General features: G+C 42.7%; 1 protein-coding gene across 1 annotated transcript; it reads left to right on the top strand.

The window, feature by feature from the left end:
- Window positions 1–11,602: 11,602 nt before the first annotated feature.
- LOC104508678 (estradiol 17-beta-dehydrogenase 2-like) lies at window positions 11,603–17,072 on the top strand. Its single transcript, XM_010150386.1, has 3 exons — window positions 11,603–11,876; window positions 16,338–16,550; window positions 16,873–17,072. The coding sequence occupies exons 1-3, from the start codon at window positions 11,603–11,605 to the stop codon at window positions 17,070–17,072; spliced, it is 687 nt and encodes a 228-aa protein (XP_010148688.1).
- Window positions 17,073–18,380: the final 1,308 nt, after the last annotated feature.

Genomic DNA, 18,380 nt, shown 5'->3' with positions numbered 1-18,380 from the left:
GTTCAAGTAACTGGATATACATATATTGAAAGTTTCTTAAGTCTAATACATAATCTTCAAGAAAGAAAAATTACCTATGAGTTCTTTATGCAGCAGCTGAATAACATTGTATAGAAAAAAATTAGTTGCTTAATCAATTTAGATATTGAGCTTTAACAATTTGTAGGTATTATCATTATCATGAGAATGTGTGTTTTAGCAGTTGTCTTACTAGCACTTTCCAAGAGAAGGCATTATCTAGTACAATTCCTGTCCAGTCTGTTGCAGTCATTGCCCGAGCTCCTTCACCCTTTTCAAAAGTACTCTGTGAAAGCCAGAGGAAGCAGTTTGAGTGGCCAGTGAGAATCCCTTGAGTGCCGTATTGTTAATAGTAAAGCCAAACAAACATCACTATTTGTGTTTGTTGTGCAGTTTTGGTCCTGACTCCTTTCTCTACCCTCATAAATAAAGGTAATCTCAACTAGGAACAGGTATCAACAGCAGCAGGCAGTTAATCACACTTAAGCAATGTGCATATTATTAGCTTATCTGGCAGAATTATCCCACTTCTGTTTTATCTTTAGTTTATCTGTTTATCTGTTTTATGTTTAATCTGTTTATGAGGAAAATGCCTTCCATAATCGTAATTAAAACATCAGAATGACTCACAGTGTGTAAGTGCTAATGAGAATATATTATGCAGCCGAACTCCTTGTGCCTTGTTTGCGAAAGGCTCACACTGCTTTTGTCTCTTCAGTGAGCTTTTTGTCAGTGGTGGAGTTCTCGTCGTGTCCTGAAGTTTACAAACTTGGAGAGTTTCGGAGCTGGAATGACCCTTGTGAGAACAGACTACAAGCATTCCTCCTGTTTAGGCAGGAAACAAATCCCCCTGCTATCTATCTCTGCTAAGAAATTAAGCAGTCCAAGTGGGACTGAATCAGGAGGCAGGCCTCCAATTCCTGGAGGTTAGACTTTAGGAAGGGGTGTCAGTTAACATCTGCTGCCACCGAAACCAGCTTTTATAGGTAAACTTGGTGCAATGTTACGTCATGAATGTGTTCCATAATTTAGACTTGTTAAAATTAGAATTATTAGATTATCTGAGTTATTGAATTTCATTAACAAGTTAACCACTGGGTGCTTCTGGCCATAACAGCTGAAGCTAATATCATGGCTGGTATCTTGGGATGAAGGTGCTGAGGGTTATGAACTTTTAATGTACTTTCTTCTTTTATAAAATAAGAAGGAGAATGTTTAATAAAAAAATTAAGGCTACACTAAATGTATGTATGTCATTCCAGCTGTGGAGCTCTCAACATGAGAAGGATAATGACTGGTGGGTGCGAGTCCAGAGAAGGCCATGAAGATGCTCAGAGGGCTGGAGCCCCTCTGCTATGATGAAAGGCTGAGAGAGTTGGGCTTGTTCAGCCTGGAGAAGAGAAGGGTTCAGGGAGAACTTATAGCACTTTCCAGTACCTGAAGGGGCTACAAGGAAGCTGGGGGGGGACTTTTTACAAGGGTCTGTACTGACAGGGTAACGGCTTTAAACTGAAAGTGGAGAGGTTTGGATTAGATATCAGGAAGAAATTCTTCCCGGAGAGGGTGGGGAGGCACCGGGACAGGTTCCCACAGAAGCTGTGGATGCCCCATCCCTGGGAGTGTCCAAGGCCAGGCTGGATGAGGCTTGGAGAAACCTGGTCTAGTGGAAGGTGGAAGTTGCCCCGGCCCATGGCAGGGGCGTTGGAACTGGATCTTTAAGGTCCCTTCCCACCCAAACCAGTCTGTGATTCTGTGATTCTATGTTTTTTTTCCTAGTTAGAAGATGACCTCTCTTTGCTTCAGTTCATTCATGTGTACTGTGGGAATGCTAATTCCATCTTGCCACTTAGAACATTATGATAGCTAAGTGCTTAAAGATTCCTCGGAGAATTTAAAGAGAGATCATGCCAGCATAGTTTTTCTTCAAAATACCTCTTTCATCTGTAGTTTCTGTATAGAGTCCAATATGTAGAGGTATTAAGACTGCTTAATTCTTGCCCACTTTTCCAAGTATAGTTGGGTGCCTCATTTCCTTTTGCCATTTTGAATATATCCATGGGGATAGCAGAATGATAGATGAACCAGTTATCAGCAATTAAACTACTCTGAAGTATACAGATTCCATGTTTTAGACTCCTGTAATTTAAAAAATTTCATTTGAATTTGACTCATGAAGTTTGGCCAGTATCTGCTGATTTCTATTGGTACTTTCTGTGGTCCAGTTTTCATGACTGCTTTGACAGCCCACTGCTTGTCTCTTCTCTAGGGTCATTGAATGGTTTTCTCTGCGACAGTCTCTCCTTATTTTGCACAACTCATTTTCAAACTGCGTTGTTTACTCAAAAGTAATGGTAATAGTAACCCTTCTTTGTATCCAGTTATAAAGGTAAGAACTTTTAAACTTTTATATGACATTGAAATTCATATTTTAACAACACAAAAATACATACTTTATTCAAAAATAAAATAAAGACTCAGTTTAAAGGAAGCAAAAATTGCTCCTAGGCCAGTACTTTTAAATCCTAGTTTCAGTCCATAAATTTGATTGTTGAGTTAAATTGAAAAACTAGAATGTTTAACAAGTAACATAAAATCCTTAAGAACTGGAGATAGTCTCAGCTTTAAAATGTTGGAACTCAGAAAAAGGGAAATTGAAAACATGTACGAGCTCATTATGAATAGTAACTGAGATGTAAAGCCACCTTGGATACTTGTGTATATCCTTTGAGAGTCAATAGAAACCGTAGCGTGTATCTGAGAACTTTCCTGAAAACACATGTCTAATTATATTCCAGCTTGTTAGAGGATAACTCCTCTAACTTGGAACGTCTTTATGTTGATTCAGAACACTGTCAATGAGTTTACAAGAATTTTTGCCCTTCAGTTACTAATAAAATTTTTTTTTCAGCAGTGAGTAAAAGTAGCTGCCGTCTGGTGGCCATTTGCATCCTGTGTTTCAGTTCCCAGAGACTTTTGCTCACTGCGGAGGTGATATCCTGACTTGCATCCCCAAGAGAGAGGGAAAAATATCTACCTTATTGTAGGGAATGGGTTCTCCTAACACTGCTTTCACTGTGATGGGTTAAGGGTGTGGGCTATGTAAGAGCTGATAATAACTGTGTCCCGAATCTGTCCATATATATATGTATAAATATAAATATAAAAATCCCAGAAGCTCCAGAGACAAGGCACAGAACCTGTATGCCATCTGACATTTTTGACAAGCTCTCCAGAATTAATCTGTCTAGGATCTACTATGCTCAGCTTAATTATGGAAAGGCTGCATCTGTGTTCAAAGCTGTTGAGAGAGAAAGAAGGAAGTAAAAATGTCCACTAGGTTTGATTAACTGCTTTCAGCCTGATGAATAAAGACAGATGGTTACTAGTTATTTTTCCTTAATGGATTTTGGAGCTCCATTTGGTGGATGAATTAAAGTTATAGGTCCCAAATCTGCCTTTGAAGCTATGCCTGCAGAGGCCTTAGTGATTCTAGCAAAGTTTGCATGCATCCAAGAGAGAGCTTTGTCCTGAGGCTGTTGTAGATGCTGTTAAAAAGCAAGTTTGAAATGAAAACTAAACGTCAAGTGATAGTTTGCAGTATTAATAAAAGAAGTTATGACTCATGCAGAGCTCAGGAAGGAATCCCCTGCAAGGGATGATTAGTGTGAAGCGCCCGTGCAGACTTAGCCCCATAGAATGTGTGCCTGTTTGGGTATGACCTCCAGCTGGAGCTTGACAGTGTTGTAATGCTGGCTTTAAAACTTGGAGAAGTTCATTAAAGTTGCACTTGAGAGATGTGTCACCTGGAAAGCAAAATAAATAGCTTTAGGGTGTAGGTTAATTTGCGTGAATCTACTAGTGTGTCTGAAATCCAGGTGGAGGAGGTCTTTAGGACAGGGTCTTATTCTGCAGCTGCGCACAGGTTTAAATACATGGGTGTGAATATTTCTGTCCTTCACTTGTGTAGGAATATCTGTGTTCTTAAGAACAGACGTAAGTGTCTGTGGGTTTGGGCGCTCAGGTAATGTTCAGACTTCGTGGGTATTGGGGCTGTCATTCAGCATCCTATTAAATCAATCTGTCTAGTGTTATGTGGGGATAGTCATAGTGATTTTCATGGGATCAGATATGCCTGCATCTAAACAAGTTTTGAGTCAGGGGTTAAGGTTATTGTGTGATATAAAATGAGTAAGATGGACAATATAATAAAGGGAAACAAAACAACAGAGAATGACACTGAGTATACAGATTTTTCCATAGTTGGTGGATTGTCCAAAGAAAAAATACCATTTAACTAAAATGCTACCTGCCATAGAACCATCAACCCCCGCCCCCCAGATCCTGTAAGGGACCTTGAGAGGTCATACAGTTTGTCCCCCTGCTCCATGGGAGGATGGTCTGTCACCAAGTCATTCCTGACAGAGAGCTCGTCTCGCTGACAACATCCGCACGCGATTGCGGCAGTTTACAGGCAGCACAAACAGCTGAAAAACAACGGGAATGCCCTTCAGCTCAGCGGCACTAAAGGAGAAATCAGTCACATTCAGTATGTAGCAAACACACATTCAATCAAAATAATCATGTAAGTCACTGATTACACACAGAGTGAGGTCACGATTCCTAAACAGGAAAAATACATGGCTTCTCCATTCGGAAGCGAGGGACTTGTCCTTCAAGTGACACAAAACCGAATGCGTTTAGGGCAGGTGACACTTTGTCATGGTTGATCACTTAATGCTTTTTGAATCATCGCTCATTTTTCATCTCATTTTGCTTCAGCTTTCATTTCAAAGACTAGCTGATGTAACTAAAATCTAAAAATAAGTGAATTCCGTTGACGAGAGGCAGAGATGTTTTTAGGAGTTTGCACATGGGAGGGAAGGCATGTCGCAGGTGTGCATAGTTAATAACCCAAGTGATGACGGGGAGATGCTACCATCCATTTGCTTTCATCCCCTTTGCAGAATCCATGCTCAAAGCTCAGAGATGTTCTGGGGCTCCAAGTTGTATGGGATTGATTTTTCACGTTGTCACTGTCTACCATGAATGACAAGTCGTGTTGGTGATGCAGTAAATCTCTCCACTCTGAAAAGACACTTTTCTGGGGGCCAAAGAGAGAAGTGCAAGTAGACTTGGAGTTGAGGATTGTCAAAATCTTGCTTTGGATGATATTGGTCCATGTCTAGACTGCACTTAAAGGTCTGCTTGAAAGTATGTGCTTATGCTAGCTGCAAGTTAGCGCTACCTGGTTAAATATTTATAAGGATGTTATAGGCCCCAGATTTCAATGGGAATTAATAATCTCCCATGAGTTCCTGGAGTCCCTGGTGAGCTGGGATTGCTGAAGCTGGCATCTCCATCACTACTGCCACCCGCCTTAACTACACAGTTTGACTAACCATGCCTTAATTGGACTTTTGATTACCATGTAAGCCTAATTTTCTGTTTGCGGCCATATTCACAATGCTATTTATGATTTTAACTATGAAAAAATGATGTGACTTTTGCATAGGTAATACCTGAATATTTGAAAATGTTTTGTGGTCTACTGTTAACATATGTGGATAAGGTCGGATGTAAACCTGATGTTTCTCCAACCTGCCATTTTTTGGAGACAAGCAGGAGTAAAAGGTACAGAAAGAAGATGCAGAAGTGTATTTCTTATGTAGGTACAACCTATATGACTTGTGGTTAGGAGAAACCATCTAGAAGTAAGGCAGGCAAAATTGCAGTTGCATTTCAGAAAGCATCTGCAAAGAAACGAGCAGACTGTGGGCTGGGAAAATGTGGAAATCCTTTGTGTTCAGGGCATACAGATGCTACCGTTGATTTCAGAGGGGCAAAGCTGTAGGAAAGGGAAGGGAATACGGAAGGGTACGTAATTTCATGTAGCTGTTCTACTGCCTTGATGCTTTTCAGTAGAACTAGTAGGGATTTGTGGCCCCAGAGGAGGGCCACAAAGATGCTCAGAGGGCTGGAGTATTACTGCTATGGGGACAGGCTGAGAGAGTTGGGCTTGTTCAGCCTGGAGAAGAGAAGGCTCCGGGGAGACCTTATAGCACCTTCCAGTACCTGGGGAGCCTACAAGGAAGCTGGAGGGGGGACACTTTTCTAAAGTGTCCTGACAGGACAAGGGGAAATGGGTTTAAATTGAAAGTGGAGAGGTTTAGATTGGACATCAGGAAGAAATTCTTCCGGGAGAGGCACTGGGACAGGTTGCCCAGAGAAGCTGTGGATGCCCCATCCCTGGAAGTGTCCAAGGCCAGGCTGGATGAGGCTTGGAGTAACCTGGTCTAGTGGAAGGTGTCCCTGCCCATGGCAGGGGGGTTGGAACTAGGTGATCTTTCAAGTCCCTTCCAACCCTAACCATTCTATGATTCTGTGATTCTGTGAATAGAGAGGTGTAATAAAAATCTAGTTGAAAAAATGAACTAATCTTCCAGTCCAGAGTATCGCTTACATTCCTCAGGTCTTGAGGCATCACTGTGCTGTGCTCTGTCCTAAGCAGGGTTGGAATTTTACTCTGAATGTACCAAAGGAAATTTTAGGGAAGAGTCTGTTGCTGTCAGTGAAGTGGATGAAGGTAAACTGTTACCTTTTCTTCTCTAACACTGATGGCTCTATGAAAGCCGTTTCATGTTATCTGCTGACAGAAGAAAGGCAGGCAAAAGTAATTTCTCATGGGAATAACCTGGGTAACTTCCTAAAGAGTACCTAGTTGCCTTTAGGTTTTCTGATTCTAACCTCTTTTTGGAACATAATGACAATTGAATGGATAAAAAATTACTTATTTTGGAAAGACTGCAATCCCTTTTAGCTGTTCCTGAGATCCTAGAGATCCATAGATGTCTGGAGAGTTAGAGAAGAAAACCTCCCTTGAAAATACAAAGGAGTGCTCATGATCTTAATGATTTCTCTGATTTAAGATGTTTTGTCTATTGCAGAAAATTTAAAAAGGGTGATTAGGGTTCATGTAAATACCAAGGCAGAACTTGCAGCCCATGGCTTCGTTTCATACGGCGCGTTATTTTGAGACCTCCTGCTTCAGAGCAAAGTAGAGCTATGCAGGCATTGGAATCACATAGGAAATGCAGGCTGCAATTATTTCTTCCGAAGATTGTATAATGCTAAGGTGTGTGTTGCATGGGTTCCTGCCAAAAGCATTTACAGATCCAGTTTGGCCATCAATACAGAATTTTCTCATTCTGAGGTTCTTACCCTTGAGAAAGTAACAGGAGATTTAGCTGAGGAAGTAATTGTTATTATTATTATTACTAGCTTTTGTCAGAATTGGATATTGAGAAATTGTAAGCTACAGCTGTTTCTTCACTGCCAAATGATCTTCAGGAATGACTGTCTATCTCTGCATTTACAATCTTTACAATTACTATATTTCTGAAAACAAAATCTTCAGTAACTTAGAGGTAAAATGTACTTTTTACTTTTTTTAATGGACACATACTTTTTCTGACAGGAATTGTTTTCCCTCAGGGTCTATTAAAGAAATAGTTTGATGACAAAGGAGAGGCTGCACAGCTTTATTTTCAGTTGCACATAATCCTTTTTTGCCCTTATTCAGTACATGCCTGTGAGTTCAGAGATTTCACAAAAGGTACTTGGCTACATTCCTAGCTTTAGGCAGACATAGTTGTTGCCTTTACTGGGACAATTAATGTGCTTCAGGCTGAGTGCACGAGTAGATAACTGGCTGAAGGAATAGGATTATCTCAACCTTTGCACAGGAGTTCAGTAGTATTTGTAAGAGCAAAGTCTGTCCATGAGTTTTGTGTATACAAATTCGATAGCTTCTGCACCCAGGACTTAAAGCCTGACAAGTGGTTGTGTAGCCATTAAAGCCATCCAAATCCAGGTGTGTGAAGGTGTTTATGTACTGTCATAAGTTGTGGTCAAAGTAAATAATTTCATATTTTTTCTGCTCATCTCTGTATTTACTCATGAGAACAATTTTTCTGCCTTGGTTAATGACTCATTTGGTGAAAGAGATTCCAACCTAATTTCTGCCAACATTGTTTTCCAAGGAAAGCCTTGTAGCCAAGAGCCTCCCTACGGAACTTGAAATTGAGAGCCCCTGTACAAGCCTCAAAAGCACATGAAGCACACGGAGCAGGGACTCTCACAGTCACTGCTTTGCACCACTGAAAAAGCCTGAATGAGCAAACAGAATATAGCAAAATGGAAAACTGAAGAGTCCTGTGAGAAATTCTATCCTGAACTGAAAACCAAATCTCTGACTGGCAGAGGCAGAGGAAGTTAAGATAGAGACTGGACATGTAGAAAAAATGGTTCCTGGCTCTAGACCATGTAATTCATGTTGCAGCTGGGACAGAACATCAACGGACAGCAACTATTGAGCACGGCACATGGTACCTCTGGATAAAGGGGAAGTGCTGAAAGGGAAAATGTTGACTAGCAAATTACTGGAAAGTGTGAAGAAAACACATGAGCATGTGGCTAAAGAAGTGAAAATGATGCAGGTAAAGGTAGCAGAGGCTGAAGGCCTTGTGGTGGAACTGGATCTTTCTGTCCTTTTTTGTGTTAAGAACAGAAATCAAAAGCACAGGCTGCAGCCATCATGCTGAAAAATACAGAGCCAGCAAGGGATGACAAAAGTTAAGCAAATGGTAAGGAAGTAAATTAATAACTGGGAAGAAGTGATTGTGCCTAAAAAATGAGAATGTGGGGCCAAGGAGTGGATGCCCGTGATAAAGATCCCACACATCGGAGAGGTGTCCTTGCTTTGTCCTGGGGACAGTCTTCTGCAGTGACACTACAGAGGGTGAAAGATGCTGAGACTGTAGAATCCGGATTAAAACAAGCTGGATTTGGAGACAAAAGATTCAGAAGGACTGGCCATTCGATTTGCAGGTTACCGTGGAAGGATTGTTCTCTGTGAAAGGCATCTTTTGCCATTGTTTCCACTGATATTCAACCAGCCAGCCAGGAGGCTGGTCTGAATCGTTTCTCAGCTGCTCTTTGGCATGGGCACGGGCTGACTGGGGAAGCAACGGTGTTCAGTATAGAGTATGTAGATTGCCAGGGCATAAAGTGACAGGGCACTGAGTTATTGTGGGATGGCTCTGAAAAGCTGGGAAGAAAGACTAATGTCCTGGCAAAGGTAAGTCAAGCTTAGCTCAAAATCAATTAGCTGAAATCCATCCTTCTTGTAACACAGGTGTCATGTTGATGCAACATCGTGATAATTTGGAGGAGCCACAGCTTTTCCAGAAAAACTATCAAGACAGAGGTGAGATGAGGGTGTGTATTCATAGCATGGCATAGAGAAATGGGAAATAATGCAAACACAATTGCAATCCTGTGTTCATGTCCAGCTGTGAGAACTGGAGACATACCAAAGCAGCAGAGAGGAAAGTAGAGGCTTTCTTAAGATGGATAGCAGGCATGAGACAGTAAAACTTGTCTCGTTGCAAAATTGTGCTGAAAAATCCTCAAGCAGCAATCTGTCTCTGCTGGTGTCAGAGAAAGTGCAGAAGGTTTATGAAGTGGTACTCCAAGTGAATGTTTCTCAGCCAGCTTTAGATCGTACCTTCCTTTCTGATAGCAGCCTGGCTCATGGTGTGTGTGATCTGTACACTTATATATGATTTTATTCATGCACCAGGGTGAACACATGGTCAGCTGTTCATTAAAAGACACCTTCAGTTGTTATATTTTATATTAAAAATATAAAATCAACATGAATTCAGACAGAGGTCAGCCCCCACCAGCCCTTCCCAGAGTTGTTCTGCAGCATTGTGTGTGCAGATGGGTGTTGTGGCAGCGTGTTGCAGCGGGCGTGTGTACAATGTGTGCATATGGCATCCCCAGCAGTCCGTGGGGGAGAGGGTGTGCACGGGCATGTATGCTTTTCAGTGGGGGACGTGACAGGGGAGCATGGAGCAGAGCGGGAGACTCAGATGGAGATTGCTCTGCAGGGACCAGGCATGGTGGCTGCCACGCTTGGCCCCTTGCCCACCTCTGTCCTCTCCCCACAGGGCAGGGTGGGCGTCAGGCTGGAGGTGGTCACTTCCACCCCACATCCCATGATGCAAAAACTCCAGCTCACTGTATCGTCAAGTGTGAGAGCGTTTGCTTTAAATGCCAGCACCTTTGTGATCGCCTAAATCATGCAATAAGGACCAATTAGGGAGAAAAAGCAAAATTCTCTAAGGCAATCTTTAAGAAAAAGCCTCATTGGAGGGCAAGGTGTATCTGACCTCGAGACCAGTGTGCTACTAAAAGCAGGCTCATAGAATCACAGACACACAGAAGCAGCAAATGGCAGAGAAGCAAAACCAGTTTACACAGTGTGCACTAGTGTCCTAGTGTGAGGGCACCATTAATGAATGGCAAGCAGACCTCATGGGTAATGTTCCTTTAAGACAGTGATCTCATCTCTACTGTAAACTACCTACAGAGGTATTTAAACATTTTCAATAGCTCTAAAAATTTAAATTTAACAGAATTTGTCATCCCATGGAACCCCAAAGGACTAATGGAATGGAAATGTTCTTGTGCCTCATGTTAGGCTTGCACGCTGCGCTTCAATCTTTCGGTGTGTGTCTAAAATAAAATAGGTCAGCCATATGTTTTCTTTCAGAAAACCAGCTACATCGTGTTAGCTGTTTGTGTGAAAACTTCAGTTTGTCTCTCAATTAGCAGGGATTTTTAAACCGGGTTAAATACATATACATTGTATTACGATCCTTTTATCTGGATGGGTTTAAAATATCCTTTTCTTAGTGTTAAAATAACTTTCAGAGTACTCAACAGTCAGTCTTACCTCTCTCAAATATAGTTAATCAACTGCTTTTCCCCCCTGCACCCCCAACTTGCTGTGGGTATTGAACCAGTTATTCCTGTCAAAACCGAGGTTAACGTTGTCACAGGAGGTCAGCTGAAGACTCCCCCTCAGGTGTGTTACCTGTGTTCTCTTAGTGACTTGCCCTGAACAGCAAACCAGCAATTCCTGGGCACCCTTAGCTGTAGGTATTCCCCGAGTGTGGAGGAGGTGAATACCCAAAGGTGTGCACTAAAGCAGGGAAAACCGTTTTGGGCTTCTTGTTGAAAGAAGAATGTGGTCCATGTGTGATGAAGCCCAACACTAACCACACAGCACTACAGAGAGCCCTGAAATAGCCCTGTCCTGACTCATTCTCCTCACTGACCAGCAAAAATCAGCTGCACGCAAACTACACACTAAGTTTTTAGGCAGTTTCCCTAAAGGAAACTCTCCTTTTTTCACTATCTAGGAAAATGTACTTTAAACATATAGCAGTTAATTTTTTCCTGAGGCAGAGCTTGCTTCATCATGTCCATTCCCGGTGCTGTCAATCATTATCCAGCCAGCGTATTACTCAGAAGGTGGAGCTGTCAGGCAAAAGGAGTAAAAGGTAAGAAAAGGAAAGCTTCTGCTTCTTGCTGATGCCAAGGGTAAGTGAGATTATGTCAAACCTTTAAATTCCCTGCCCCACCCCCTGCTCCTATATAACATGCTCTGCATTTACCAACACCTGCTTTTGGCCAGCCGGAGGTGGGGTGTGTGAGCCTGCCTCTCGCCCTGCGGATGGACGGTCTTGCCGGCAGCACCCTTGGCTGGCTGTGCGCGGGCATCTCCGCGCTTTTTGGGGTGACCATGCTCTGCGCGGCCGAGAGGAGCCCGTTGGAGAAAGCAAAGGCGCTGGCGTGGAGCCTGCTGCCTGCCTTGCTGGGGATGCTCTGCGTGGGCACGCTGGGTGCTGGCGGGGGGCTGCTGGTGTTCTCTGCTGGGTGCCTCGTCTCCCTGTACCGGGGTGGCCGGGTGCTGCTGCCCGTGGGTGACAAAGCCGTGCTCATCACAGGTAAGGTGCTGCGGGTGCGCTCCGGGAAGTGAAAAGTGACTTTTCTCACAAGTGGGCTGGAAAACTTTGTGTCCTTGGGTTCAGTATCCATGAAATGCATGCTCGTAAGGTTTCCTTTTATTTTTTTGCTCGTTTTATTTTCTTTCCCAGAGATGTTTTCTCCAGGTAAATAAGTGTTCTGAAATTAAGTAGAAAAGCATCTTAATAGATGCTATTTAGTGTCTCATTTAATCTTTACAAGGAGCTTTTTAGACATACTTGTGAAATTAACCAGTGCAAAAAGCATAAGAATAGTTACGATGGTCTAATTTTTTAGGAGAGACATTAATTTCTGGAAGCCCTTGGAACACTACGCTCATACGTTACTTTTGTTTACTTGGATTTATTGCACTGGCTACAGATGTACGGTTATCTTTGGGCGCACGCATTTGCACAGTGCACACTGTGTATATCATGGATATATTTCAAGGCACCGCTTTGGTGCCATCTCTTTCAAACGATGTACGAAATCATTTGGGGGTGAGTAATTTCCTTCGCTGGCAGTGAAAGTTCAGAGCTAATGAATTCAGTCTCTACTAACTCCCTGATCTACTCAAAACCCACTTGTAGTTTGCAGGGATAGCAGTTTTCTAGTTTTATGGGTTTTCTCCAGTTTCTTCTAAAACTTTAAATGTTTATTTGTGTTAATCAAATCTTTAAACCAGAGTGCCTGCCGACGGCTTCTTGCACTGTTAACTTCCTCCTTTTAGTTTTATTTTCCATTTTTCCCCTCTGGAAAGCTGAATTAAGTTGCCTTCTTTATACAGCTATTTCTTGTGGAACTTCATTTTGTTTTATAGAGACACCTGGAAATAATTTAGATTTGCCTAGCAAGCATTAAGATGGGAATTACATGCCAAAGTTAAGAGAGAACAAGACAAGCAGCACGTTCTCCCCTCGTGGTTTATCTGCCAGCTGGGTTCTCCCTGCAGGTGTATCCAGTGAAGATGGTTATCAGGCGGGAGGGATAGGGAACACTTCTTTCCCACTCCTGCAGATCAAGATTTGTTCTTGGGCATCTTCTTGCTTTTTTGTAAGACTGCAGTTTTTCAGGAAACTCTTTCCTGAGAGCAGGTAAGCACTCTCTCGGAGCTTACCTGCTCTAGAAAATTGGAGTTAGAGCAGTATAGGGGTGTGAAGAACATTTGGGTATAATCCAGTAAGTCAGTGTGCTTTCTTTGTACCTGTGCTGCAACTGTCCTGAAGAAATGCAAGTTTGGACACCTCTGACAGCTGACACATCCGAGGAGACTCTTCTTGGTCTTTATTTAAACCCAGACTGATATGCAATCAGTCAAATGCTCCATCAGCTGAAGTGAATGTTTCACTCAACGCATTTCTTGGTTAGACTGCTCTGATTGTAGTAATCTTCCCTTTACCAGCTGCAGGATGGGTGTCTGGGTGCAGGTGCAAGGTGCCTTTAAATCAATTTTGGTGTCATTTTCTCCAAGTTAGGCAGAACCCGAGGCAGGCACTTCATGGGAAATGGTGATTTATTTTCTTTCCCCCTCTCCTTCAGCCCTGTGGGGTTGAAGAATGTTGCTGTGCTCTGGGCAGCCGCCACATACTACTGGTGAGACAGCTGCCTTTGACCAGGGGATGGACTCCTGTCTGGGCTTCTCTCCTGGGCTTTGACAAACGTTGTTCTGGTCCTCTTTGGATGTCTCTCGTACAGGTGTTGCTGTGCGTGGTTTATTTAAGCAAGCAGTTCACTGGAGTGCCGCAATAAAGGGAAAAGTGTGCCCATTTGGCAAAATGCTTTTTTACATGAGTAACTGTGGATGTGTGAGCAGTCTTGACGGCATTGGTGAGGCATTTCTACTTGCTGGGTGTGAGTGCTTCAGTGTCCTTAAACAGAAGCTCCTGGGCATGCAAACACTTCAGTGTCGTTTGGTAGATCCAATAGCCAGCTTCCCTGAAAATTAAATTACTGTGAAGATCCAAAGTAACAAGAATTGTAAAACTCTCACCTTGGTTATTCTGTGTGCAGTGGGATGAATTTCTCCAGCGAACTTGGTCTTTTCATTTTTGGTGTGTGACTTGGCATTGCTGATGCTCAATGTGAGTTGATGACAAATTCTCAGTTATGGTCAGTGCTGACTGTCTCATAATTCTTCTAATCATTCACATATTGTTATTTTTGACACAGAAGCAAGGTGGAAGGGAAATATTCTATTTCTTCAGTATAGAGACCTAACTACTGCTTGAACTTTTGAGGTGAAGGGTGAAGTTTCTCTGGACTTCAATAACAGGTCTAAAAATCAAATCAGACTTGTTTGGGTAAAAGCTGGGGACAAACCCAGCAGCAGGCACAGAGCAACACTGCTTTTTATTTCCTTCTCAGGGTTGCTACACCCATCCCTAGTTGTTGGGCATTCTGCCCCTTCCCAAGTTAAAGCTGTGTTGTAAAATTTAAGTAAAACGCAGCTCTGTGGCTGTGTACTTGCTGGAAAGGATTTGATCCAGAAATAAGGGTTTTTAATAAAAGAGAAGGAAAGACCCTCCCACCCCCAGATCTGTCCTGTCTTTGGGAAATTTGCAGGCCTCTTCATGTCTCTTTAGGGAATTTCAAGAATGCAGGTTTGCTCTTCTCTTTGAGGTCAGGGCTACAGGAATCCGAGTGTGATATATGTGGTGCTCTGGTGCATCTTCAACGAACTGCAGACCTCAAAAATGCCAACACACATTTTTTTAAAGAACTTATTAAGTAGAGCATGAGTAATTCTTTTCAACATCTTGCACTGATTGAGCCAGGCATTTACTATGTGTTTCAAGTCACCTGGAATTTCCGCCCCCCCCCCCCCCCAAGGCCTCAGTTAAAAGACAGAACCCAGAAATGAAGATCTAGTATAATTGAGTCTCTTTGGCAGTCAAATCTATTGACTATGGATTCTGAGTGCAGGAGCAGGCCTGTGAATAACTATGATCTGCCTCTGTCTGCTGAAATCACAGGTTAACCCTTACAAGTTTCTGGTTGGATTAAGTAGGGAATATGGCAGCTCCTTCACAAATGAGGAAATAGTAAAAACCTGGCAGAAGTCACCGCCCTTTGCCCCGCATTCAGGTTTCCTGCCATGCCATTGGGTTTGGAAACTGAGCATTTATGTAATAAATGGCTATTGCAGGAGATAGCTGAGCTCTGGGATAGCGCCACGGATCGTGGTGCACGTGAGCATCCAGGAGCTTTCTTTGCTACGGTGCCCAGTCATGGGGCATGCTGGTACCTCTCTGCTTTATGGTCTAAAAGCTGCATTAAATTCTTAACCCCCTCATTTCCCCTTTGCAGAACTCCTGCAGCACTGTCTCTATAAACCCTGTCTCTGGTAGAGCCCTGTGTGCTTATTGGGGGTCTTGGTGGGCAGAGGGGTGAGATGTTTTCTCCCTTGCTAGGATGTTTCTCTGTAGATTGGGAGAATGGAAACTAGAATTAAAAAAGACACTGGGAGAGAAAACACTTAAAAGAATCTTAAGGTAGTGGCAGCAGAATGCTGTGTCGAAGGAAGAGACTTGTGAATCCATTGACTTATTTGTTAAATATTCATCCTTGTTACCTGGTGGGAGGAATTGCACAATTGCGATTGCAAAGAGCATTGTTGTGTGGGAGCTTTAATGGTGCTCCCTGCATTTGGTAGTTCAGTGCTTTATATGGACAAAGTTAGGGAATGAGAGGGTAAGAGAACTCCTGATGCAAGTGAATGAAATAGCTGGTGTTACTTGGCTTAGCCTGAAAACACCATTCTGCAGCTTTCTTGGGGTTTGAAAGTGCTGAACTCCTCTGCAGGCAAAGAAACGGTTGCTTAGCTTTGGCTGTGACAAAAAAGCATTTATGAGAAGGATCTAGGTGGTAAATGTTTGACCCAAATAACACTATTTCTTTGAATTAAGACTTGATATTGAGAATTTGAATTAATAGAACCCAGCAATTTCTTTGAATTCCAATGCCCTATAATTGCCTTGTCCATCTGAGACTTCAAATCAAAATATCTCTGTGTTCACTTGTTTTTTCAGTTGGTTGTTTTGCTGTTGTGTGTGGTGGTTTGGTGTGTGGTTGTTTTTTTTTTTTTTTCTCCCCTAAATACTCTTGTTATCAGGTCTCAGACTGAATATTTGTATAAACCCAGTCTGGGGCTTTATTTCCTCTGTACATATGAAGTAAGTCATAGAATCTGTCAGTGGTAGAGCATGAGCTGATGCCATCAGCTCTGAGCCAAGAGGACATGGTCTGTCACTCTGGACATGTAAAGGTCCAGCTCCTCAAACCTTCAGATCTGAACCTTTCTTCCTGCTGTTGTACGTATTTCAGTGACTTCATTTCATCATCTTTTTGGTTATATATGAATGTCTTCCCAATATTGGGTTTTTTTATTTAGATGAATGTTTAGGGTATATGCACTTTTCAAGTGTCTTTTTTGATGCTTTCAGGAAGCGACACTGGGATTGGACATGCGCTGGCTAAATACCTGGATAGCTTAGGTTTTGTTGTGTTTGCTGGGGTTTTGCACAAGGACGGACCTGGAGCTGAGGAGTTGAGACAGAGCTGCTCCCAGAGACTGTCTGTCCTGCAGCTGGATATAACCAATGCCACCCAAGTCAAGGAAGCCTATCTAAAAGTCTCAGAGAAGGTGCAAAAGACAGGTATGGCATTTTTCCCCTGTAATAATGGATGTGCTAATGTACCTGCTTACAAGGTGCATCTCTTGCCTGTCGTCTGCGTCATGGCTTATGGGTGTTGGTCCCTGCCATGGTCTGTGGGCAGTCAGGGTATTGATATTGACTTCTGCTGCTTTCTTTCATGAAAAACGGTAAAGACTGGTCAAGGATGGGGGGTGAGTACTGTGTATCTGTATCTGCAGATAATCTCAGCTTTGTTTTCCTGGCACCATCCAGCTTATCGGTTTAATCTTTATGGAGTTGACTTCCTGCTGTATAGCAACCCTGTGCTTTCTCCTCTTCCCAGGGCTCTGGGGAGTCGTGAACAACGCGGGCGTCCTGGGCTTCCCCGCCGACGGCGAGCTGCTCCCCGCGAGCACGTACAGGCAGTGCATGGAGGTGAACTTCTTCGGGGCTGTAGCCGTGTCCAAGACCTTCTTACCGTTACTTCGGAAATCCCAGGGGAGGCTGGTTAACATGTCCAGCATGGCAGGTGAGCTGAACTGAAGCACAAAATAAATTTCTGGGGCAAGAGAAAAGAATTCCTTGGCAAAAGGCTGGGGAAGATGTCAGGCAGTCTTGCTTGCCAATGCACCTAGGGAATTGGTATCTCAGTATTAAGCGCAGTTTTTTCTTACGTTTGGGAGACTTCCCAGAAACCAGCCCTTAAAGCAGAAGAGTTTAATGTGGCTGAAAACATGCTGTTATATAAAAGGCAGTAAAATTGAGATCTTGTGTTACAGACACTGTGAACGATAGCTTTGTGGGCTTCCAGAAAGATGGGTGGTAAATCAGATACTTTATAACATGTTGCAGCAGAAGCTGATGACCACCTCACTTTGTGTGTCATTCAGCCACATCATGGAGATGCCTCAAAGCTACCTGCTTTTCAGAGACAGGCTCTCTTCCATTTGGGCTGGTTACAGATAAAGTTTTGGCCTTTTTTAATACTTTGGGTTAACACTGAGGCATAAATAAATTTTGGGTATGTTTGTGATGTTCACCATTTGTAACAGTCTATAATAAATGTTAAATACTTCAGTTGGGCAGCAGCATTGTAGGGTTGAAGTACTGTAGTTACAGTGAGAATGCACAATAATAAAACACCTGCAGAAGAGAAACATTTTGTTCTTCAAGGGCAGAAGGAAGGTTGTGTGTGTTGGAATTTTTTCTGCATCCTATGGCTCTTTCCGGAGTGCACAGCACTAGAGCGTGGTCTGCTAATAACCTGGGAACTGAAGGGAATCCATGTTTGTATTTCTCTAAAAATATTTTGGATATCTTCTTAAAAATACTTCAACCTAATTTATTAGCAAAGTGGTATTTTTTAATTAATGAAATAACTCTTCTAAAAATTAACAACATATAATATGCTCTCCAGTTTTGTCCTGTAAATTGGATCCTGTGCTTACTATATATATCTGCCTTTATAACATGACCTCCTATTCTAGGAGGACAGCTGAGAGGCTAAGATGTAGAAACAGAAGTAATATGGTATCTGGTAGCCAAAGGCTGAGGAGCAAGCTGCTCCTTTGAAAATGAGACCTGCTAGAAGCAGGCTGCCACGATGCTGGGAAGTATTTTGGCTTAAAACTCCTTAGGGATTTACCTTGTCATCTGCTTCCCAAATTTTCCTTTGTTTTGTCGTCTTGGCCCCTTGTTTCCACACAGTTTGTGTCCACTCAAGTCCTGCTGCATTGCTGAGGTGGCTTGTGCAGGCATTACCTTGTCCCCCTGGCTTACGTGGGGGATGTGGCCTTGGCTTAGCTTCAATGCTGCTTCTGTTTGCTTTTTTAATCATAGAATGGTTTGGGT

The sequence above is a fragment of the Eurypyga helias genome, unplaced genomic scaffold (genome assembly GCF_000690775.1).
Source record: "Eurypyga helias isolate BGI_N326 unplaced genomic scaffold, ASM69077v1 scaffold44914, whole genome shotgun sequence".
In the NCBI taxonomy this organism is placed as follows: domain Eukaryota; kingdom Metazoa; phylum Chordata; class Aves; order Eurypygiformes; family Eurypygidae; genus Eurypyga; species Eurypyga helias.
Note: the sequence above shows the minus strand (reverse complement) of the source record. Positions and strands in the feature narration are given on the sequence as shown.

Coding starts and splice junctions, on each gene's coding strand:
- LOC104508678 (XM_010150386.1), top strand. CDS start 11,603: ATGGACGGTCTTGCCGGCAGCACCCTTGGCTGGCTGTGCGCGGGCATC. Junction 11,877..16,337: donor CAAAGCCGTGCTCATCACAG/GTAAGGTGCTGC, acceptor TGATGCTTTCAG/GAAGCGACACTGGGATTGGA. Junction 16,551..16,872: donor AGAGAAGGTGCAAAAGACAG/GTATGGCATTTT, acceptor TCCTCTTCCCAG/GGCTCTGGGGAGTCGTGAAC.